This window comes from Scleropages formosus, chromosome 24 (assembly GCF_900964775.1).
Source record: "Scleropages formosus chromosome 24, fSclFor1.1, whole genome shotgun sequence".
Classification (NCBI taxonomy): Eukaryota; Metazoa; Chordata; class Actinopteri; order Osteoglossiformes; family Osteoglossidae; genus Scleropages; species Scleropages formosus.
In genome coordinates, this window is record NC_041829.1 from 17,515,152 (window position 1) to 17,541,113 (window position 25,962).

Below are 25,962 nucleotides of genomic sequence, written 5' to 3' on the forward strand. Positions count from 1 at the left end.
GGCCGCACTCAGAATGCGGTGGGTTGGAGCTTCCTGGAGGCGAACTCACGTTTTCCAGGCGTCGCGTTACTCTTGGAGCCTAAATACATCCTGCAAAAAATGTGAAGCCCTACTTACCATAGTAAGTTTGGCGCCAGTAGGGGGAAAATCTGCTCGAACCATCTGCGCGGAAGATTTTCTAGATTCTTATTCATTGAAGTATTACTATATTTTTTTTTACTCTGGAATGTAATTGCGAAAGGCCTAGTCTTGTGACTTTTTTGGGGGGAAGTTCTATCTGCAGCACGATAGATGCTGAAGTTGATACAGGACCCCCCCACCATGGAAACTGTTGTTAAGTGCAATTCCTCCACACGGTCGCAGCTTCGAGTCCATTAACCAACTATTACTGCAAACTCGTCTTTCTTTGCATGCCAGTCTAAATTAACTGTCAAAACTGTTGTGCAACAAAGAAAAGCGACGGACACACGGCATCGTTCGTCACCCCGGATCGTGGTTCTATAGTTATATCTGGTGATTTTAAAAAAAGAAAAAAAAAAAAACCCTTACGGCTAGTTTGCGAATGTTCAGCCTGATATTTTAGGTTACTTTAGTGCACGTTATTGCAGCTGCTCGGCTTGTTTTTATGTCTTCCGCTTCCCAGGATTTTCCTTGTTGCTCTGATCCGAAATCTCCGTATTGTGCACTTCTGGTTTTGCTCATTTTCTATACAACAGTAAAAATAAATATTTTTGTATCACATTTATTATGTATGAACACAGTATATGGTTCCTAGAATAAATAACACTGAACACTGCAAAACAACAAGGTGGAGGTGGTCACACTTGTAGGTTTTCACTGTTAGATTCATGCTGGCAGACAAAACCTATCATGCTCTTGCATATTATCCAGTAATTATTTAGAATCACAAGATGGTTAATTCGCATTTATAGCGCCTTTTAGAAGCTGTTACCATGGCTTTTCCTAAAGCGGTTTTGTTTTTTTTTTCCCCTCCTTACTTTTGGCAGAAGTTACACTGCAACTCTATCGGTGGAGTAATTTGTGTTATAAGCATCGTAGCCGGGAGGGGGGTAAAGAAGCGGTGTTTCCATTTCAGTTGGCAGGGACCTCACAAACACCTCCAGAAAAATCAGAACATTTCATTTATGAGTAAAAGTTTTTTCTTTCTTTTTTTTTTTTTTAAATAAAAAAGGAGGGGGAAGAAAATCCGGTGAAAGAAAAGACGACGGTTTGGTAGAAAGCTGTGAACGCATGCTGCGGATGGAGCTCTTCTGGATGGAAAGTTCAACAGGGTTAGACAATCTGCAGGGTGTCTGAAGGTGGCGCTAGAGGCGGCTGGGAGGGCATTAGCGGCCCACGCTGATGTTGCAGGTCTTGCAGCTGGGGTCCTTCTTCGCATTGACCGTGGACAGGCTCATGAGCTGGTGCCCGCTGATCTCGGCCACCGTCCCCAGGGACAGGTCCACGGGGTCGGTGTAGATCACCTCCAGGATGACGTCCTGGGCGTGACGGAACACCAGCCGGCCCTCCTCCTCCTCGGTGCAGGTCAGGAACTTGTTGTCGGCGATATCGAGCGCAGGCAGCCGCTGCTTGCAAAACTCGTCGCCCGGCGAGCCGTCGGGGGCCAGGACCAGGATGACGTAGTGGTAGGCCGTGTACATGCAGTAGAAGTCCCCGAAATACAGGTTGGTCTTTGGGTTGAAGAGAACCTCGGCGGGGACCTCGACACGATACCTGCCGTAGGGGGAGTCCTGGGGGGGCTTGCCCGTGTTGAACTCGGTGTTACAGCTGAAGAAGATGCCCTCGAGTTTGCCGCTGATGGGTGAGCCGTGGCTGCCGCTGTTGTCCTTCACCGACGGCATCATCATGTTGTTCTGGACCTCTCTGGAGGAAACAAACACACCTGCATAGTACTAAATGGGAAGTAATCGACGAGAAGCGCACAAACAAGGTACTTTAACGTTTATGTTAAAGCCTGGGTGGCACAGTGGTGTGGACAGGAGGGCTTGCACGTTCGTGTCGTTTTCTTCCAGGTGCTCTGGTTTCCACCCACAGTCCAAAGACGTGTCTCCCACGAACAGGCGACTCCAAACTTCACTGTGTGTGTGTGTGTGTGTGTGTGTGTGTGTGTGTGTGAGAGACTGCCCTGTGATGGACTGGTGTTCCCTGCCTCATGCCTTTGCCTCTGAGCTGGAAAAAGGGATGCATGCATTTTGCTGGGGACTTTCCAGCGGAACAAGGGCTCTGAAGATGAAGCGCACTTGAGGAGGAGTATGTTAAAGACTCCTTGTTGGGAGGGCAGTACAAGGGTAAGAGGTTGAGCGTGACCGTTGTCTAGGCTTATGACATACCCACTGAGCTTGTCTTTGTAACAAAACGCTACACACGCTGCAGGAGGGAGGAGGGACACCGTTTCTGCGTAATATTTTGGGAGCCCTCGTCCCCTTATCCATGTACCTCCCCGAGCCGCTGCAGGAAACTATCCAACAAAGTGCGTGACGCACTGCGCTGTGCACACAGCTACTGTCAGACGACCGCGTGAGCAAATGAATGGAAGTGGCTGCCAGTGCAGATGCCTCATTAGGCCATCGACATGCAGGGCAGCGCTGCAATTCGCTTCTGCTGCACGACCCCCCCATCCATTTCTAACTGCTTAAAAACATCTCTTCCCAACGATCACAACTCCGACAGCTTCGCTGCAGCACGATGCAATTATTTATCCCATAGATCCTCTGTATAACACCTCTACAGTTAATTGGAGCATTCTTTCTATTGCGCATAATGACATTCCTGTCCAGTTTATGTACTATATACATGTCTGAAATGCCCTTTATGCAAGTCTTTTATTGCTTACAGTAATATATTCAATTTTGCAGCAGAGGACTATGAAAATGTGCGTTTTCTGCACCCTTTCACAGGTTATCCTGCAACTCAACTGTTCATTCATTTACATTTAGCTGACGCTTTTCTCCAAAGCAACGCACAACATAAAGGTTACAGGTATTTATGCAGCTGGGTAATTTTATTGCAACAATTTTAGGGTAAGTACTCTGCTCAAGGGTACTACGGCCGCAGATGGGGATCGAACCTTGGGCTTCAAAGGCAGCAGCACTAACCACTACGTTACCACCGGGCCCATGTTTCTCTCTAAACTGCCTTATAATGTGAGGTTTGTATTTCAGGCCCCTTATTTACCCCTTTATGGGTAATTTTTCAGTGTAAGTACCTTGCTAAAGGGTACTACAGTGGGAGGGGGATTGGAACCCAAGTCATCTGATTGAAAGGGGGGGCAGCACTGTGCTACCTGCTACCCTTGCTGTGATCATATAGAGTACATTTTATCATAACTCCATGTACGTGAGCAATGCCATGGAGAGTATACACTGCAAATTTACTTACACTTATAGAATAACAGAATGAAAAACGAGCACATCTTTAGACAGTTTAAGCATCATAACCACAGAAAAACAGCTGATGGTCTTTTTGACCTTTGGAACCTGTAGGAGTACGTACCTCACGTGATCAAAGTATTCTTTGTGCTGATTGCGGTAAAACACTGAAAATTTCAGCATTCTGCCCGCGATGACCTCTGCTTTCTCCAACAGCTGCGTTAAATGGACAGTGGAGTAATCTGAAAAACAGAGGACATGACTTTAACCACAGAGAGGCTCGGGTTCCAGCACCGCCCCGCTCAGCGCACCCTTTTGTGGCGAGAGGCTGTACGCTGGGCCACGCAGTTTACACTACTGGAACCAGCAGAACAATGTTTGCTGCATCTTGAACTTTCTCATCGCCAAGGGGTGTCAAACTCAGTCCCTGGTGCGATTGTGTGTGTGTGTTGGTTTTTATTCTAACACACTGGCTTATTTAGCCTGACTGGTACCCAGTTAACACGTTTTCTACGGAGCTGTAGGCAGTACTGTATTGAAATAGACTGTGCTGTGAACAGGGTACAATATCAAACATTCACATCATACAAAAAAATGCAGTTAGATGTTGTGTGTTATTTAAAAATGTAAACAATGAAGGAGAACACAAAGCTTCAACCCCCCCTCCACCTCCCACCTCCCTGTTTGTGACCTTACCGGCAGTGCAGAACTCAATGATCTCGCTCCACTCCGACACGGCGTAGTCGCCGTCGCTCTGCTTGGATGCTGTCTGGACGGCGACCGTGTACTCGGTGCGTGGGCTCAGGAACCAGTGGCCTCTCACGGTCATGGGGAGGGGGACAGCTTTGGCCACAAGCTTCGTCGGGACGTCCTGGGTCAGGGGAAGGGGCAAGAGAAGGTGAGGGTCCACATTTCGTTCCTGTGCTATTCCGCAGCCTTGGCGGTTGCTGGACCTTCCTTCCGCCACATTTCATACAAGCTTAAGGAGGAGCAAAACTGGGCCCAATGTCATATCGATATAATCTTTACAACATTTGACCAGAACGCGTAATAACGCAGAGAAGAAAGCACGTAATGTACTCTAACAGTCAAAAGTTTGAGTACGCCTCCTTGAAACCACACCCACTTGGGCCATAAAACACAAAGTGAACATTTGAGGAGTGGCAGTTTAATCGGGGGAAAAAAAATGTAAAATAAATGTACAACACCTGGGTCTAACCACTGAGTTTCTAAAGTGTAGAAAGGGTAAGTATGAGTTGTGTCCGTGTGGACACTGTCCGGCGTTGAGCAGGTTAGTGTGATGGTCTGGGTTTGCTTCACCTCCATGGAGCTGAAGTCCATGGTGATCTTAGTGATCACGCCTATCAAGGAAGGAACACCGCTCCACCAGGATTATGGCTAGTTGGACATTCCTTTATTCTTCAGCAAGACAACAACCCAAAACGCACCTCAAAGTTGTGCAAAAACCACCCGGCAAAGAAGGAGGGTGAAGGACAAGTCAAACCAATTACCTCAAAACAAAAACTTGTTTCCAACAGGCATACCCAAAGTTTTGACTGTATTGTACAAGTACAGATGGTCCTTGACTAACGATGGGGTTAAATTTCGATAAACCCGTCGTAAGAGTAAAAATCGTAAGCGGAAAAAGAATACGGTACCGACCGGTACCTACCGAACATCATAGCCTAGACTAGCCTACCTTAACCGTGCTCAGAACACTTACCATAGTCTACAGCTGGGCAAATGTAAGCAGGAGACACACGGGCGTTTAGTAGAGATGATGGGATGCAAAAAAACAAAATAAAAAAAAAAAAAAGCGTTTTCAACACAGTATCAGTTGTTTACGCTAGTTTGATTGATACAGAGACTGCGAGAGCGGTTGAGTTGACGCTCAAGAGTTACGCAACTAATGTCCTCTTTGAACAAACGTGTGGATTGCAGGGTAAAAGGTCTCTAGTGAGCTCTCTTTAAATCTGGGAGGCAAAAAGCACAACTCAGTGACTGAAATGGAAAAAAAATACTAAAGAAAAAAAAATAAAAAAATGAGTCTTTTTTTTTTTTTACATAAATAAATTCTTACTGACTCTGAAGGCAGAGACCCGTTCTCATCTGGTAATGGACATTCTCTCAAGCCACTTTGTTTTGGCATGTTATTTTCCGTTCTCTTCTGGTTTACCGCAGTCGGCCCCATTCGCTTTATTTGATTAAAACTCGAATGAAGACACAGACAACGCAGTGATCGTCACCTTTCACTTCTCAGTTTGAAAATCGCTTCTCTGTGCCAGTTGACCTTTAGTATCGTCCCCACGAATCCTCATCTTCGAGGACAGTGTTCTACCAGTACAGTTTTTTCTTTTAATTGTACAACATAACTGTCGACCAAAGAAAGTACAGCCTCACACACACACACACAACTTGAAGCACAATTCAAGTTAAAATCCATTAAATCCGTTATTTTTCTATCAGGTAGATGCAATGACATCACTGCCGCTCCCCTTCATTGAGTGATTCACCACTGCTGACCTTCATTCCCGGTTGTGCTTTCCTCCCGAATGTCATTTATTACAGTAGAACATTTTATAATATGGAATCACTGGGTGTACAGTTTTCTGTTCATATAATTTGATTGCTATAATAATTGGTGTATTGTTGAAGCCTTTAGAAGCTCCTATACAAATAAATAAGAACATGGAGTACAACGTGGGTGATTATGGTCAATACACTGTTAAGGCAGGAGTTATTACCTGAAGCTTAGGCATAATGTAGGGATGTCTCCTCCCCCAGTTATGTTACATTACTTCATTTAGCTGATGCTTTTCTCCAAAGCAACTTACAGTGTTAAGCTAAAGTACCTTGCTCAGCGGTATTACAGTTGGAGATGAGACTTGAACCCGTGACCTGTGGGTCCAAAGGCAGCAGCTCTAGCCACTACTCATACCACTACGGTATGTTATTCTATTGAGTACTACTGCTAATATATTTGGCTCCCCAACATCTAACAAGTTGTTATGGCACTAGCCTGATGGCAAACTTTTATCACTATTACCCCCACCATCTATATGTACATTTATTTATTTAGGTTGGGACTTACAAGGATTTACCCATTTGTATAGCTGGGTAATTTTTACCGTGGCAATTTATTGTACGTTCAACAAGTGTGCTGGAGCAGGAGGTTGGATTCAAACCCTCTGCCTCCAAGCGCAACGGCGGCAGCTCTAAGCACTTCGCTGCTTGCAACATACAGGTCATGTACATGTGTGTACGTGCTGATTTGCTGATCATGGGTGCACATACCTTGTGTTTGAACTTGTTGGAGTTCTTGTTCTCTTTCTTGTTCAGGTCGATGAAGTAGTGCGTAATGCGCTCCTTGGCTTTGGAGTCCATGTCCCAGGATATCTTGAAGGAGTCGCATGTGATGTTGTTTATTTTAATGTTCCGTGGCACAGGCAGCTCCTCCATCTCCGCGATGCCGCTGTCCTGGGACTTATTTCCTGAAGCATACAGGGACAGGCGCAAGAGCGTCGTCAGCGTGGCCCTCGGTGCCTACTCTCAAAAATCCCTGCAATAACGGCTAACAAGTCAACAAGTCAACAAAATTAATTTTCTTGAGAGCAGCTCCTCCATTGTACCGACAATCAGCATCCAGCTGACATTTACTCTTTTTTTCCTAGAGGAAGAAAATGTCTTCAAATTAAAGAAATTCCATTTGTTCCAGGGGCACACTTATAGCCTAACCACAAAGTCCCGAAAAGCAACACAAATGGATGCTGGAGCAGCAAACGCCGGCAGCTCCCAACAATGCGGGCCAGTGTTCTGCACTGACTGACTGAGAGACGACTGTGCGGTTTCAGACGGCCTCTTAATTGACAGAGCTCAATAAACAACAGGGCTGCAATGAGACACACTGTCTTCACCTTCAGCTCTGTGAGCAGAGGACTATGGGCAATTGTTCTGCTTTGGAAACTGGGACATCTTTTCATGTTCATATACTGCATGCAGCACCGAGGGCCCAGAATCACAGCGAAGTGTCTAGTTCGGTAATTGGCATCACTCTGGGGAAAAAGGCAATCATGTGAGAACAATTAACCCGATGAATTAAACGAACAGATTAAGCGCAGGAGGAGGAGGCGTCTTCCGAAGCGGCAAAGTGCAAAATAAAAAGGTGCAAATCCGCAACCGCGGGAGGGTGAAGTCTTCATTGCCTGGTTGCGTTGCTGGAATGAAAGCAGCAGGTTCCTCATGAGGTCCGCTGTTAAGAACAAAAGCAATTGCTTCCGTCCCCGCTGTGAGAAAGAAAAAGGTTAATATTTTCTGCCATTATGTGCGCGTCTCACCCTTTTGCTGCACTTTTCCTTTTTTTTTTTTTTTTTGCTGTAGGGTCTGAGAAAATGATCTGGACTTTAAATTGTTGAATGGAATGGAAGGGAAGGGGAAAAACAGATGTTGTCCACGTCGGACACTGAACAAACCTTCATTTTACCCACATTACGAATGGTACAGTAATGCAGACAATGTCTTAATAGCACTAAAAAAAATTACACAGGTTACTGTAACCCTCACCAAGAAACACGACAGCGATATCGTGGATGTAATAATGAGATGCGTACCTTTTAAAAGTATTTCTTATGAACAATATTGTACATGGAAATAAAACAGATTCATACACACACACACAGTGCACATTTCTACCTGTAATCAACAGATGTTTAATTTTTTTTTAGTATTTTTATATTTCCATCTATATTTCTTTAACTCTACTAGTCACTAATTAACACGGCTAATTCCTGATTTGATTTAATTACAGAGGCCCGATTTCATGAGTCGTCCGATTTCGTGAAAGGACCACAGATTAAATTAGGATGGTCTAGTAATGTAATTGCACGCTGACTTTGAAAGATGGAAGTTTATGCCTTCTGGAGCCCTTCAAACACTGTACTGTAAGTGATCGCTGTCCAGCAGCCACCGGTGGTTCTTCATATCTGCCAGATATTTCACACAGTACATCAGACGCATTAGCAAATGAGCTCTTTAGAACACAGACAAACTTACATGAGTCTGGAAAAGAAATTGTAGCATTCAGTTGGCTCAACAGCTTATGTTGGGGTACTTTATATTCAGTCCAATTTCTTTCCAGTAATCATAACATCCAAGGGCTGGTTGCATATCAGTGAGACAGCAAATATTTTGAGTCTTGAGCTCTACTGATTCTCTATATGTCAGTGTCACAATGCCCGGTGACGAGTACCATTTGGGTGTGACGTGCCAATAAGGAGGAGTCCACAAGCCCTACATTTACATTTATTTAGCAGACGCTTTTCTCCAAAGCAACTTCCAATGAACTCTATGTAGTGTTATCAGCCCACACCCCTTATTCACCGTGGTGACTTACACTGCTAGATACACTACTTACAGTGGGTCACTCATCCATACATCAGTAGAACACACTCTCCCTCTCCGTCACTCACACACTATGGGTGAACCTAAACAGCATGTCTTTGGAATGTGGGAGGAAACCAGAGCACCCAGAGGAAACCCATGAAGACATGGGAAGAACATGCAAATTCCACACACACCGAGCAGGGATCGAACCCATGTCCTCTCGCACCACCCAGGTGCTGTTAGATAGCAGCACTACTTGCTGTGCCACCGTGCTGCCGAGTTGGAGCCCAGCTACTTGTACTGGGTACCGTTACAGTCCACCCTTCACCTCCTTAAACATAATTTTAAAAATTCTCATGCGTCTCATTATCAAACCATTTTCAGCCACGGAAATGTGCTTCAGCCTGTTAGTTCTGCCCATCACGTCAGCTGGGCTACAATATAGGCACCCAGCCAGTTTGGCAAAAATTTTTATCCCGTGCCATTCGATTCCACCAATGCTGGTCCCGAGTGTGGGTATAAAAGGAGGAGGGCTGGGCGTGGGACTAGCACCCCCACCCCATAAACGCTACAGAAACACCAAGAGAAGTGAAACGTGATTCAAGGTCCCATAAAAAATGATAACGCATCCCAGACTGGGTTTACACAACCTTGTAACATACACATTACGGTAAGACATGAAAAATGATAAAGGCTTCTTATAAGCTTCTAATTCTACGATGTCTTCTACCCTTCAGGTCCATCACAAAGCGCACAGAGAAACAACAGCAAATACTGCAGCTCATCTGACTTTACACGCATCCCGCACTGCCATCTCCACTTAACGGCGCAGAAAAAGCACTCTTTCATGGCTCTGCCTTTTCAAAGGGAGCCTTGAAAAAGGAAGAATGAACAGTTACCATAGTAATATAATACAGTTGTCCATTAACAGAGTCCTACAAAAGTCAACACCAGTAGGACTGAGGATCCTTTCATTCTGCCAACATTAGCGATTCAGTACAAGCAACTGCGGCACTTAACTGCCTCCTCCACAGCACCGTACCTGCTTATTAAACAAAATGACAACATAATGTTACATCTACATCTCTGAACCTCAGATGGAAAACAGAAGAACTGTGCTCCATTCAGAACAACCATTTGTGCAGCTGAAACAGTTCTGTTCTATTCCGCTGGGAGCCACTCATTTGAACGGAACCCGCTTTGTGTGTATGTTGCGCAACACTTGTTTGCTTTCATTGTTTTAATTATCTATTTAATGCGTTGGCAACAAAAATAAATGCTTTCATAGTTTCATAACCTCCTTAAAAATTATCAAAAAAGAAAATACTAATGTATATGGTAGGGGCTCATTTTGCACCTGCTGTTATTTAATAAATAATACAGGCCCAGCATCAGGGAACTACTTGTCTCTAATTCCCCGGTAGATATTCTAATAAATCTGTGCAAAAATTACCGCTGTCAAAGCAGGAGGCTCTCTGCCACAGCAGACAATCTTATTGCTGTATTTTTTTTGTGTGTGTGTGTGTGTGTGTGTGTGTGTGTGTGTGTGTGTGTGTGTGTGTGTGTGTGTGTGTGTGTGTGTTTCACTCCTTCACTCCGCTTGACCCCGTGTGGAACAGGGGCAAACGATAAATGAACTGTGAATGACGAGAAAATGCAAACAAAAGACGTGAAGGACCAACAAACTGTGACTTAACACAGAGCGGAGCGTAAACAGGAGAGCCACTACATCTGAAAGGTGGATAAAACAGGAAACAAATTTATATTTACATGTATTCTTTCAGCAGATGATTTTCTAAAAACGACATACATCTCATAGAAAAAGACAATGTGTTCATTACATCAGGAGAAAGAGAGACATAGTTGCATACGTGTCATTCTAAAGTACAGTTAACCTGTTTCTTTCCACCACATGAACCAATGTTCATTGCACAAGTAGCTGCACATCAACACCATCCGAATATCAACGATTCCTGATCACCTTCCTAATTTTTTTTGAGATATAAACATTTATCTGTTCGGTGATTCCACCACAACGGAGCCAACAAGAACCTTCGCGCTTTACCTTTCGTACATGGGACCATCAAGCGGGTAGATGTGTAAGAGTGAAGCAGTCTGGTGGGATGTAGCAGATGATCAAGTCTTGTAGAAAGATGTAGAAAGGTGGACAAACGATAGAAGTGTGACCTCCAGTAGTGAATCAAATAAATATCACCATCAAAAACTGTCGAGATAAATCCTAAGGTGTCACTTTGAACCATTTGTCCACCGGGATTCACACAAAGGCAACGTAGACCTACTGGGTACCATGACTACTGGGATTAGGGTTGGTCAATTTAGCTTCAGTCATCTTTGACTGGAGACCTCTTAATGAAATGTTGAATGTCCCATTGCATCTCTATCTCTCCATCAGAGATACCAGTTTTGCCCCTGTACCTGGACATATTACTTCATACCACCACGGAGGTATTGTTGACATCCATGTGGCTCCACTGAGTGACAACAGAGTGACACTGGGCCCAGCGTGCAAAAAATGGGGCTCAAGATCTCACTCTGTCACCAGCTGGCAATAACCACTTGTGTCCTAATGTTCGTGGTGGTCCAGGGTCTATCCCAGATAGATAGGTCAAGTTCCTCCTGGACTGGATGCCAGTCCATCATGGAGGGCATAGAAGAAGACCAGAAAGTCCATCTAAGTCAATCACATTTCATCACCGGAAAAATGGCACCATCGCAGCCATCAATCAGCTGGAGCTTCAATCATTCTTTACAGTTGCTCATATTTCACACCAAATGTAACGCAGGATCACACTTTCAGATGAGCATCTGTAACGACGACCTGAAGGAAGGACTACGCACATTTTCACGTCCATCTCAAGTTTTGCGAATCTCGTTGTTTGGCTTCGATTTACACACAGGATCAAAACTAGAATGTAATGGGAATACAAATTGCTGCAAATTATATTGTGTTGCTCTCAAACTTTGACCGGCTCTACTGATTTATTAGAGAGCGATAAATTTGAAACAGCAGGCGAGACTTTAATTTGGAGATTTATGGCAATTTTTGTGTGTGCGTGTGCGTGTGTGTGTGTGTGTGAGAGTGAGAAAGACACAGTCATATCCCTGTGTACAACATGACCAGAAGCTGGTAGCAGAACTGTTAATGATTGTGTTTATGACTAGAATAATCCACCCTACTATACTACCTGTGGGAAAAACATTTTACATTGAAGTTTATTTGTACCATACGCAAACCAACGTCCAAAAAAAAAAAAAAAAAAAAAGATCTGCAGAATAACTGAACTGAAAAAACCATAATAAAACAAGATGCCTTACTTTCATGCAACAGTAACCAGAAATTTGAGTGCAATTCAAGGTCAAGCAAAGAATTCTAAAAAGAACATAAACATCTAAATCTGTGCTTACAAAATGGCTGAAAAGTTATGACAAAAATAATCAGCTTTAAATGTTTCAAAATGAAAAAATATGCTACATTTGAAAAGCAATTTAATGAAACAGGAGTTCTCGGACGATTATGTATCACATTCTACTGGGACTTTGCTATGATGTGATTTAGCTCATAATTTGTGTTAGAAACATTTCACTTTTTCTGACAATTCAATTTGTTTTATGTAATCCATAATCCTAAATGCACTCAAATGTCCTCAAGCAATCAAACAGCGAGAAGGCTTAAAGCAGCAGCAATGTCTGTACACACATGCATTCATGTACGCATATATAGAATTTTTGTGGTTAAACACATTGGACCAGTACCATACTTTTGGAAAATGTTTCTGATTTAAATAAAAATCGTAACTAAATCCTGATGTGGCAGACTGAGCAGCACTCTAGAAGGCGGGGTTGGAGGGGTGACACACCATCCATTAATTCCCGTATCATGTGCGAACTACATTTTGGGTCTATCACATTCCACATCTCAACAAAATAACATTTTAATTTTAACTTCCTTTAAAATTTTAACTTCCTTCAAATCATAATTACATTGATTTTTTTTCCCCATATATACTTTAGTAGCTAATGGGAATAAATAAATAATTGTTCATTTATATTATTCAATAGACATAAGTATTATTACTGATGGTGATGATTATATTAATATTCAATATTATTACTAATATTAATATTATTATTAATGGGCATACATGAAAGTTAATAAAAAAATCAAATCACCCAGTCATCTTTGAGTACACATGAACCGTTTCACGAAGGTGCGCCTGGGTCTTCACTTAGATTAACCTGTGGAAGCTGTTCAGAACATCTTGAGCGCCGCAGGCAACAGACAGCATGCCGGGCCTAAAGCTGTCCTTGGCTTGGGAATCGTTGGAGGTCCTGCTGGTGGCCTGCTGACGGGCAGAACACGGGAGTTCAAGGAGTCCCACGATGGTCTCGTCACTTGAGACAAAATCAAAAAGCAGCCGCGTTCGGTTCTATTTTAAAGCGTCCCTGCAACTGAGACGCGGTCATACGAAGGCAGCCTGTAACTCACAAATAATTAAATAACTGTTTTGAGGATTACAGAACTGCCCATCTGCACAGGAGCAATGCCGCATGGACAGAATTGTCATGCCTGATGACGGAAAACGCAATCTACTTAGCGATAACCTGCACAGGTCGTACATTTCATCATCTCCCTACTAACAAGCATATTTCCAAGAGAGACCACACTGTGCCCAAGTCAAACCTTCACTTTTCCTCCTTCCTTGTTCTTGTGCTCCTGACCTTCAGAGAAGAGTCATGGTATCAAGTATCTCGGAATCACAGTCACATGACCCAACATGACTGGATTAAGCATTTTGGGCACATCACCAGTTACATAAAGCAATAACCCCCTACTGCAAATAGAAATAAAGTCAAGGAGATATGAACAGTAATTTAAAAACTGGAATAGATTTCTTTTTTTTTTTTTTTAAACAAAGCAAATTGTGCAGCGTTATATTTTCTAGTGTCAGATTTCTCATCAATATTCCTCTAGCTTCCCAAACTGCCCAACGAGGTCCGACATGGACCTCGACATTTCAGACGTGGCGGATTAGAGCTGTGCCTTGGCACGTGTAGGCAACCACCCCCCCCCCCACCCCACGTGGCCCTCAGGAGAAGTCAGGGATCTGCTCTTCACCATCACGCACAGCTTTGCTCCCATGGGCTGGGGTGCAAGAAATCGCTCTCATTACTCACCGGTGCTGCTACCCAGCTTCCATCCTGCGGGACCTCCGTCTCCTTGCTGACTAATCATACCATCATGGACCGTTTAGAGCAAAACCTAAACAATATCCCTCACCTCGCCCCCAAAAGGAGCTATTTCGGTCATCTTCGACACATCGGCCCTCTCTGCTTCATATTCGCTCCGGATCCGAGGTGACTGATGATGCAAGCATCTTAGCTTCTGGAAGATGTTGGAATTAGAGTGCGGTGGTACTTACCGGCCCACAGAAGCCTGTTTTTCATGGAGGCTGAGGACATGGAGTCGCTTCAGCGAAGCAAGGCTGGGAGTAGTGGGAGCGTGGAGAGATCAAGAGAGCACAGTCAGCAGCTCTTCGTGCGCAGGGAAGCTCTGCGCCCGTGTCCGGAGATGCCAGCGGGGCCAACGGCTGTGCGCTCGGTGGCCGCGGGCCATTGGCTTAGAGGGGTTTAGCACTTGTTTTTACAAGCCGTGCACACGCTCCCAGGAAGAGCCCAGATTATGTCATCGGCCGACGCTGCCCGCAGCCTCGGCTGGCCGGACACGGTTGCGGTTTACCGAAAGGGCTGCAACATGCCTTACGTGGAGATTATCTGCGGGCTGCCCAGTGCAAAATCATCTGCCATTAGTGGGAGAGGAAATCCGCTGGCTGCAAATCCCCAGGATGGGCAGGCAACATGTTTCATTACACTTTGAAAAATATTCTCAAACTGCAAAGAACAAAACTGTTTCATTTGACCTGTTCAGTTCCTGCTCAGTCACGGTTGCTTTGGAGATTTAATAGAGAAGAGAAAAAAAAAAAAAACCCATAATACAGAAGCATCACCATAAACTCAGACATGCAGCTGGTGTCCCCAGTATTTAAAAATTATGAATGGAGGAAAATCTGTTGCTCATGTACAACACTTTTCTCCAAAGTATCCTACACTGTAAGGTTTTTACACTGAGCTTCATACAATGAATTGCTCATTTATGCAGCAGGGTCATTTTCATTGCATCAATGCAAGGTAAGTGCCATGATGAAGGGTAGGACGGCAGGAGGTGGGACGTGAATCTGCTCCTTCTGAGTAACCAAGGCTACGGATCTAACACCACCTGCTAAATCAATTTAGAAAACGATGCTGCAAGAGGTGTTTAATGGCACGTTTTTGACTGTGACTTAAGCATGGTCTCATATACCACATATCACGTGCATTAAGTCTAACGAGGAAAAATCAGTAACACACCCTATTATTGTGACTACTGGGATTCACCACCCAACAATCCTCAGAAAACGCACTGATCTGAGATATAATAACAAAGATGACAAAAGAACTCCCTCAAAACCTGACTGTAATCCTCAAGTTCCTCGTCAATGTTGAGGGACACAATAACCTGTAATGCGGCAGATGTATCACCTTCCAACTCAAGTGTCATCCCACATCTAGATTCCCCCAGGGAATCCTCAGAACTCATTTTCATCCCACGCACTTCTGCAAGGTCTACAAGGAGAATCTTGAAGCATAACTGCGGTTTCTCTTTACAAAAACCGCATCTTCGACGACTCGCTCGACCTATGGATAAGGTCACAGATGGGTCATGTGCAATTCATTAACGAACAACATTAGCATTTAAATGCAATTCTGACAGTGCACACAGTGGGGCTAAAAATTAGTTAGAAACAGAACCAGTACTGACATCATCTCAATAACGACAATGTTAAATCATTGTATCCTCTATCAAAATAATGAGATTTACACAGGGGTTCCTGCTTTGAAAATGGTCTGACTAAATTGAAAACAAACTAAAAATGAATATAGTATTCCTATCCTCTGAAATAATTTTATGTAAAAATAGTTAAATTTCAGTGCAATTAACTCAGTGATGTATTTTCTCAATCTTTTTCTATCTTTCCTGAGCTTTCACCAGGCTCTGAAAGGAGATTGTGGCCTAGAAGTGGTTAAGAACCTCTGGATTAAAGGTTGTATGGCTGCAGCTGTGTATTGTCTATAGGTCTGTATTTCAAGAGATATGAGGTGTACACAAGGGGGGGCGCAGTGGTGCTGTGGGTTGGACCGGGTCCTGCTCTCCGGTGGGTCTGGGGTTTGAGTCCCGCTTGGGGTGCCTTGCGACAGCCTGGCGTCCCGTCCTGGGTGCGTCCCCTCCCCCTCAAGCCTTACGCCCTGTGTTGCCGGGCTAGGCTCCGGCTCCCCGTGACCCCGTATGGGGCAAGTGGTTCAGACAATGTGTGAGGTGTACACGGTGGCACAGAGAGTAGCGCTGCTGTCTCACAGCGCCTGGGTGGTGCGAGAGGACGTGGGGTGGGTTCAATTCCTGCTCAGTCTGTGTGGAGTTTGCATGTTCTCCCCGTGTCTGCGCGGGTTTCCTCCAACACTCCAAAGACATGCTGTTCAGGTTCCCCCATAGTGTGTGTGTGTGTGTGTGTGTGAGAGAGAGAGAGAGAGAGTGTGTGTGTGTGTGTGTGTTCGTTCCACTGATGTATGGATGAGTGACTCAGTATAAGTAGTGTATCTAGCAGTGTAAGTCACTGCGGTGAATAAGGTGTGTGGGATGATAACACTAAATAAGAGTTCAGTTCACTGGAAGTCGCTTTGGAGGAAAGCGTCAGCTAAATAAATGCACGTAAATGTAATGTGTTGTCCTGTAATGGTGACGTGTCCATGCGGAGCTTTAGAATGACATATTTCCAGGCAAGCTGAGGTCACGACCAATTTCACTCACAGCCACACTGCACATCCAGACGAGTACTGGAGAAAATGGCAGCGGTGCTCCTAGAACTCAATTTCCCAGCATGCCACTGAACTGAAACGTGTGGTAAATCAATCTGACCGGTCATGTGACTGCAAAGGAAGTCAAAAGACAAAACCCAGGCCATGTTAGTACTAGGAACTGAAGTCCATGAGCAAGTTTTTACATTTACAAACACATTTTTAAGTGATTACAAAATTAAAAGAGTGAAGATACAATGGTAAATTGCATGGGGGGGGTCTCAGTGTTTCTCCATACACAGCTAGTGTTTACTCAGCACTTTTACGTTGTGCCATCAGTGAATGTATTTCTCGTAGGCAACCTCCTTCCAGCCTCGAGGGGGGGCATTAAAATTTCATTATTTTGGTCATTTACTTAAAAATATACATGCCTGTTACATATTTTAATGGAGTGCATCAGGAATAAATGTCAAACTTTTGCTGTCCTTTTGATGCTGGTACTCTATTACACTTACTCTGCAATGTGGTAAAGTACCAAACTGCCCGTGTCTGCTAACTAACTGCAAGCTCTGATTTTCCATTATCCTGACAACCTGACATTAATAAATAAATGTTCAGGTTTTCACAGCTGGTCTTGACAGCCAGAACAAATCAGCGCCACATGTAATAACAAAAATATGTCCCTGAAGAAAAAGTCTTAACAGAACTTTACAATAATAATGTTGAACTCTATGAACTAATAGCTTAACTATGCACTGAGCAATCTGTGGAAATGAAAAACATTGAATGCTGTTACAAACAACCTGCAGTGCAGAAACAGAAGGGCTTACCGACACTGACGGTACCCTACATATTTAAAATGGAGTTATTTTAAGCATACGTGGGACAAATTCCTTGCACATCCAAACAAAAACACACATTTCCCAGTAACAACACACACACACACATTCCTCAGCTTTGCAGTGACTTTTTTACATTTCCATTGCTACGCACAGTGTGTTGCTCTCAGGGGAGCAGAAATGAAAAGCAATGCATTATTAATTTGGTTAAGCAAAGTTCTATTAGACCAAGGACAGTTTCAGAAGACTATTATTACACCATTACTGACCATTTACTGGAGCCACAAACATATATTTTATTGGCTAGCAGTTATGATGATGATTATTAACATTTATTGCAGTTCTATAACTGGCCACGTACCTTTCCCTTGATCACCAGTAAAGGGGTTGTCAGCCTAAACATTGTTTAGATGGGTGATTAAATATGTCTTTCTGTGTTTAAGAAAATTTATTTATAAATTTACGATATGCATAAATGGGAAATTTTTAACATGCAGTCAGTAGCATAACTTCGGATGAGCTGACGGGTGAAAGTTAGTTATTGTTCACATTGTACGATCTAATGAAACTGAACAGAGGACTGTGTATTTTCTGGAGTAATTTAAGAATAATATTCCATGTACTTTTGCCTTGATTTTCACATATGCTATCAAGCAGCATCTTCGCTTTTTTTGCCTGGAACAACATGTATGGCAGTTTTACATTGTGAACAAATTCCACATCATCCCTGGTTTCATGCTGGGGCACATTTAATAGAGTTGCCATTGCTAGCAGTAACAATTAGGTTGCCTCTTTATGATCCAGTATGTATTTCTTCCAGGGACCCTGAAAGGTATCTGCAAAGAAAAATATTATATTTGCACTTATTATTTTAGCAGAAACTTTATTCCTAATCCAGTCAATCAATCCATCCATCGATCAATCTATCGATCCATCCATCCATTCATTCATCCATGCATCCATCCAGTAAATCCATCCATCCAATCAATCCCTCCAATCCTCCATCCATCAACCAATCCATCAGTCAGTCAACTGATCGGTCAGTCAGTCAATCAATTATCCATCCATCACTGCTTGTCCAGTGCAGGGTTCTGGTGGTCCGGAGCCTATTTCAGAATCATTGAGCTTGAGGCAGGGTACACCATGGATAGAACACCAGACCGTTGCATAGCAAGTACAAATCAAGGAAGGATATCCGTTCTCCGTCAAACTGGCATAGTTTATGAAGGTTTAGATGGAAAACGTGCATCTTAACGCGCTCCTGATCAGCTGTAATTAAGAGAATCTCTTTTAATGAATCTTATAAATGGCTGAGTGCGCGACTCCATTTTTAAATACTGCGTTGCCAGTCCCCGGAGTAAAGCCCTGATAGGTTGAAAGCGCTGACACTCCACTTCAGTGCACTGCAGTCTCTGCAATAACCCCTTGGGGAAGAAACCCATTTTGGCAGAAGGGCATTTCTTTAATCTTTTTTCCAAGGTTTAATCTTAACATTTCTGACAACTACTAACGCTGAGTGATAAGATTGCATTAAGAGATGCTTTCCAGTGTTTCCCATTTTAATTTTTCAGTGACTCACATAAGTCAACAAGTAACCGGATCGTTTGTTTTATAAAATTTCCTGTTAGAGTTGATTTATTCGGGGAGTGCATTGTTTCCAATGCTCATGCCCTTAGGCAACCCTGCCATATTTGGTGGCAGTCTTGACGTTGATTCCACTTTAGTGTTCGGCACCGCACCGAGGATGTAGATGGATGCAAACTCATGAACGGGTGAAATATTCATCTGAATTATGTGATCTGTGCTCTGACATTTGGGGACTGCAAGTTAGTACTACACCATTACTTCTATATAATTTATAACTTCTTTACGACTTTACCCTGTAGACACTGTTTCGAAACAACTTATTTAACGTTTACTTACATGACAGAGGCTATGTTATGCCCAGTCCTCTATTTCATAACCAACAAGTACCCACATACTTCTTGTTTCCTTCAAGGCGACCCAAAATATTTAATGAGCAAACCATCCCTTGAAAAACTTAAAAGTGAGACCCGTCTTCACTTCGAAAAGTTCACTGTGGGTATGGCAACTTTTTGTGAACACTGGTCGAGAAACTCCTTTAATTAATTATTAATCATAAATTGGCATTAATGCTTTTAGATGGGTTTTCATATATTTATTTCCATGTGGGTAGCAAAAGTTCCTTCTTAAAACGCTTTCCGGTATGTAAATGTGCTTCCAGAAACTGTAATTTCTGAGACAACACTGAAGGACACAGGAGCATACCAGACTTTGTATAATGTAGGACATCGGTTCGAGGCTCCGGTGCTGGCGCGATGCGTTCGGGGAAGCATCCGACTCCGGCTGGTTTCACCTCTTTATTTGGGGCCAACAATTTGATTTCACCCCCTCGTTCAAACCCACAGGATTCAACTGCTCACGAAGGAGCCATGACACAACAGCGACTGTCCTCATGCTCAGTCGTTTGTTCCTACACTTTCCCAGCCTGGCAGTGTGCGTCGATGACTGAGTTTCTGGGCGATACGTAACGGATGGTCAGCTGTCACGAGTGTTTCACGGGGGCCGCTCAAGCTCGAACCGCCGCTTGCGAAGTGCCGTGTGCCTCAACAATCAGCACCATGGTAATGGCAGCACAGGTACCCTTAGTGCTACTATGAAACACATATGTGTATATTAAAGAAAAGCAAATTACCCCTCTCCCAGATGAAACAGTGTCACTCCAAAGCAGGAAGACACCTCTTGCAGTAAGATCAGTGCAACTCAAACATCCCCAGACCCGTTTTGGTCCATGGACTTACTCATTTATGGAGGAACACAAGAGGTGCTTTGTATTTTTATATTTGTTTATCCCCAGGACTAGAGGAGGCTTGAAATGCCATCTTAGTAAACACGCTGAACGAGAGCCGCTTCCCTTTGTTGGGCAAAGAAAAACAGCGGCAGATTGCAAGCCTACTCACAGTCACAGGGCGTCTGTGGCAAGCGGCCCTTCTGGAAAACTCTTGAAGCAGGTTAGCCGGAGCCACCGAAAAAAACACGTGCCTTCCTCCTCTAAGACAAACAACAACTAGCGGCACAGAGAGCTCTGTAATATTTATAAAGATGTTAATTTCCATCAAACTAACAATTTTAATAAAGCGTTACAGTACGTAATGCAGGTTCCAATCAGATGCAGTAAGTCTTGCTGCTTGTACAATATTGGGGTTCAGATTTCGCAGGAAGGCAAATTTACAGACTAATTTCCATTCCATGTACATGAATGTCATGCAGAGCACTTGGAACTTAGACATACCCCTAAATGGATGATATGATATATAGGTGGGCGGCAAAGGACGAGACGTGGTGGCCGTGAGCTGCACAACAGGACACAAAAGCTGCATAAACATATTATTTTCTGTGTTTAGTCAGTTGTGAGGAACACATGCTACGCATTAAAATATGGAACCAGCATCATCGGTTCAGATGCACTGAGCCAAACTTGCGGCGTTATACATTATTGATACGTTATAATTGGATCTGTTACGTAATGGATGAGAAGAGGAGAAAAATATTCTAAGCTAGTAGTGTGGATCACAAACTGGATTTCTGCCTGTTTGTCTTGTAGGAGACAACGATGTGAACCAGATGGGAAAGATGACTAATCCTTAGAAAGACATAAGGATTTCACAAGAAAAACCATGTTTTATACAATAGAAAGTGGAGGCTTTACAATCACTAAATTGATCTCCGTGAAAACGAGACTTGAGTAACCCTCACTGTGTGGTGCTGCAAAACAAACCAAGATCTTTTACACTGATCTCATTCCAGTTCTTCTAATACATTATTAGAATGCTCGGAAAAATTCTGAATTAAGATATTACAATGACTACCTCATGTATGAAATATTTTACTTAAATGGAATAAAATGACAAACTAAGGATTTCACTCGATTTGTTTGCTACCCCCCCGTAGATAATTTGCAATTTCCATGCATTTCTTCTTTCAATCCATCACAGTTAAGCAGGCAAATGTATCCGTTCTTTGTCTCTGTGTTCCTGGAAGAAAAAAAAAAGGCAAGTCAACTCTCCGGTGGGGGAGGGGGACTTTGTGGTCCAGGACTGGACTTGTCACGCCTTCTGAAAGGACAGAAGTGTAATTAGTATGGGGAGTCCAGCATTTCTGAAAGCACACACACACAGGGCATCTGCTGAAAATAAACGTCCCCTGAGCGGAATCTAATATCATTCACGGGGTAATAATGATGAATAAAATCAATTATTATGTCTTTATTTATACCCTTGCTTTTCAGAGCGCTGTATACAATTTGTAAATTGATGGTCCGTGTTAAACTGCTCCTTTCACTGACCGTTAGAGCTGCCTTGCAGGACCCCCTGGCAGATGGCAAGCCAGACCCCCAGCACAATCCCCACGCAGCTGGAGCGAGGGGCTTTAAACTGCAAATTCATCCCCGACTCTCGAAGACGAGTAGTGCCCCGGCCCTCCAATGGACCTCAAACAGGGCAATGGGGCGAGACATGCGTCCCGCCCCAACGTCTGCCCAGGTCAACTCACCACTGTCATCCTTTCCCATGAACAAACACAGGGCCATGACAATTAGGTCTCTCTGGCAACTGTGAGGACGTTAAACGTCCCAAAAGGATGATAAAGTGGGAGTACGAGAAAGCCGAATTGACCGACGCCGCTGAGAGGCTACACTCCGAAAATGCCCCACATGTCGCGTTGCGTTGTAAATCCTCCGCGCGTTTCAGAAGAACGCTGAGTCAAGTGGTTGACATACGTGGAAAGGGAAGGCGGACTCCTCTCTCACTTGACAAGCTGGTGGGCGTGAACAAAAAAAATTTGTGCTGAGTTTAAAGAACACTTTAAGTGAGTCACACTTGTTATTTCCCATCAAAAGTGTCTTTGTAGTAATTAAAAACAAAAGCAGGCTCAATTCAGTAAAATGCAAAGGGGGGGGGGGAATCACACATGAAATGTTTAACTATATAATGCATGCAATTTGGATTTTGTGTTTCTTTTTCAATCCTGGTTTGCATAAAGATCTCTGAATAGGTGGGAAGTAGTACATCTGTCAAGTTAAAGGTGATGATAGTACAAGGTATTTTACAAGGTATTTTTTAACTGCTTATTATACAGTGTGTGTATATATATATATATCATTCATAAATTTGCACAGAGAATGAAGGTGAATTCCTCCCAAAACAAGGGTACTGTCATTATTACATTGCATGTTGTCATTATTACATCATGACCTTTCAGACTGATAGGCACCCAAACAGCAATGGCAAGAATGTTCCACCACTAGAGAGCAATACAGGGAAACACCTGCTTCATGCTTCAATCCTCCAATTTATCCTTATTTTTCTGCAACAATCCAACTGGAGAAGCCTAATGTTCCCCTCACAGAGGCCTGCCAGGGAGAACAGGCTGGGTACATTTTGTACTGCTTCCAGACCAAGCATCTGTCAGATGCACCATGCATCAAGTGCTCTTCTGTCTGAAAGAGGATTTATCAGAAATGCACCGATGAGGACGGCTTTGTTATTCGGTGACAAGGCACTTAATCGAGAGGAGGAACAATGCGAAAGGTGTTGAGTTTTAAGAAATGCGAATTTCCTGCAACTCCCCCCACCAATGAAAACATATTAGCCACCCTGAAAGAGTTAACAGAAACTCGCATAACCTGAGACTGCAATGCCGAACGTGCCTGGATTTCATAGTTGTTCTAATAATACAACTCGTGTTCTGTAAACACTCTGCAAAGACGACCTGAAGGGCACAGAGGCTTATGGTCAGAAGGGAAATTGCATAAAGGGAGCATTTATTCTCCCTCCCCGTGCACTTTGCACGACAGACCTCTCTAGTTAACAGCTATGTCTATCAATAGACATACTATACATCAACTGAGCTCAGCAGTCTAAAGGGGCGTGTCAAGTACTACGCGTACTACGTTCTTTCTTCGACTCTAAAACGCACCAACGTCCGGATATTAGTCTGATGTGCATTCGGAAACCATTTGTTGCTTTCCTTAGGCCCATATACTCGTATACTGACGTATCACACGGCACCTCCATGCTTCCTCTTCCCTCTCGCACTGATTAAAACACAAGCGCAGACTTGAAAATGCTCTCGCTGGTCTGGATCGTTGCAGACATACGACTCAATGAACCTTTGACCCAAAATGTGACTCTTGCAACTTGGAAATGGAGGTTCTGGGAATGGTTGCACTCAGAGGCATGGCATTTTACTTCGTAGCTCAACGTAACGAAATCCAATCAAGTCATTCTGGTAATGTGGATGGAATATGCCGCACGGGATGCTGGTAACCGGGGCTGGGGAGCGGAACGGTCTTTTCTTCCCCCACACAAGAGGAGAAAAAGCTCATTAGCGAGAGCACAATAGGGCGTGGGTTGAGCGCCATGGGTGCGGCCATCTTCGGGGGTCTGCCTTTTCGGTGGATCCACGCTTACCGTCACGTAACGGAAGAGAACCCTTTGAGAACGGAACGGGATGGAATTAAACGTCTGGCTATTTTTTTTTTTTTTTTTTGGACAGGTTCTCCGGGAGACGACTGCCTTCGACCGCTTGGGAGCTGGAGGACGAAAGTGCGGGAATGTCAGATGCTGCTCCTTTTAAATGAATCGCATTCATGGCCTGCGTGCAGGAGCAAAACGCTTTCTGTGGATGTTTTATTAGCCTCAAAGAAAGATCATGTGTTTTGATGGAATTCTGGAGTCAGACGCAGTTGTACAAAAAAAAAAAAAAAAAAAACAACATCATCATTTATGGCTTGCAGTTGAGCTGAATCAGCAAATGAAAGCATGTTTCTGTTGAATCATTCAGAGATGCACAGTCATCCCCAAAGCAGGTTTCAGACTGAGGACAAACGAACCCCCGTCTTTCACAGGCTTCTGACTGAGGACTGGTACCACGGTATTACCACCTTTGTTTAAAGGGCAGCAGCGCTTCGAAACAATTCAAAGCAACTCTTTTCATTGATGCCATTTTCCCAAGATCATTTAACAAAAGCCCTGTATCAGAAGCTCGCTCGTGCACACACACACAGGCAGAGAGACACAAGGAGCGGGTCTGTGTCCATGGTGCTGAACACGCGCATTTAGAGGCACTTCGCTTTATCCGATACGTCCCCACCGGGGTTAAAAAAAAAAAAAAAAAAAAAAAGAATATCATTACGTTTGGAGAATTAAAAGAAGGCAGCCAGGAGCGAGCGCCACTTTCACCGCAACTGCTCACGTAAAACACGGGAACCGTCCGAGAGACGCCGGGTCTCGCGCCCACACCCTCCTCCTCCTCCGCGAGCCGAGCCGTTTCGCGCCTCTTTTTTTTTTTTTCCCTTCTCCTTTCCCTTTGTGTCGAAGGCACAGGTTGCGCACAGTTACGCAGCGGACACACTCCCGCCGCAGTCGCTAACACGCGAAAGGCTGAATCATTTCTGATGCATCCATCACCCCCCCTCCCTCCCACCCGCGACTCGAAACCATTAAAAGGTCCCGAGGAGGACGCGGCCGGCGTGGCGCGCTCGACTCACCTTCCCTGTCACACAGCTGAATGGCCTCCAAGCTCAGGTTCTTCATCATCATGTCCTCGCACGGGCTCCCGGGGCTGCTGACGCTGTGTCCCGCGCGCGGCACCTCCATCTTCCTCTCCCTGTCTTGGCGTGTCGCTGCTGCCCGCCGTTCGGCCGTCCGTGCGCGTGCCTCTCCTCCTCCTCCTCCTCCTCCTCTTTCAGCCCGGGCGGCGGGAATGAATGAGGGGCGCGCGCCTGCAGCGGCGGGCTTCGGCGTCCGCGGCGAGTGTGCGAGTGCGCGAGCGCGTGAGCCTCCCGTGCGTCTCACACCTCCTCCCGTGTCCTCTGAACGGGGGGCCCCCTCGTCGGCGGCGTGGTGGTGGTGGTGGTGGTGCTGGAGGCAGCGTCAGAGGAGAGAGGGGCGTCACACACTCGCGCAGTCCGTGCGAAGACGGACAAACACACACACACACACACACACACACACACACACACACTCTAGAGCGCAGACAGACTCAGGCGCGCGCGTTAAGAGACAGACACACACACCTAAACGCAGACTCCCTCTCTCACACACACACACACACACACACACACACACACACACACACACACGCTAGAGCGCAGACAGACTCAGGCGCGTGCGTTAAGAGACAGACACACACACCTAAAGGCAGACTCCCTCACACACACACACACACACACACACACACACACACAATGGGAGCACCTGCCTGTTCTCTGTGTCTTTATATATGAAAACCGAGACCTTGGAAGGAAATCCACAAGTGTCCACAAGGCCCGCGCATAACGGACCATCGGGGACGAAGGATTAGCAGCGAATAAACGCCGAATTACAGCGATTCTTACGTAACCAGACTGGCCCGCAACCCCTACG

General features: G+C 44.5%; 1 protein-coding gene across 2 annotated transcripts; it reads right to left on the reverse strand.

The window, feature by feature from the left end:
* Positions 1–70: 70 nt before the first annotated feature.
* phyhiplb (phytanoyl-CoA 2-hydroxylase interacting protein-like b) lies at positions 71–25,574 on the reverse strand. Of its 2 annotated transcripts, none has more exons than XM_018761327.2 (5): positions 25,086–25,574; positions 6,684–6,880; positions 4,086–4,260; positions 3,514–3,631; positions 71–1,884 (listed from the first exon to the last, which is right to left on the reverse strand). In XM_018761327.2, exons 1-5 carry the CDS (start codon positions 25,192–25,194, stop codon positions 1,347–1,349), a joined length of 1,137 nt encoding a protein of 378 aa, XP_018616843.1. In that variant the 5' UTR covers positions 25,195–25,574; the 3' UTR covers positions 71–1,346. The 2 variants fall into 2 exon arrangements, with proteins under 2 accessions (XP_018616843.1, XP_018616844.1); XM_018761328.2 differs by lacking the exon at positions 25,086–25,574 and adding an exon at positions 14,210–14,357.
* Positions 25,575–25,962: the final 388 nt, after the last annotated feature.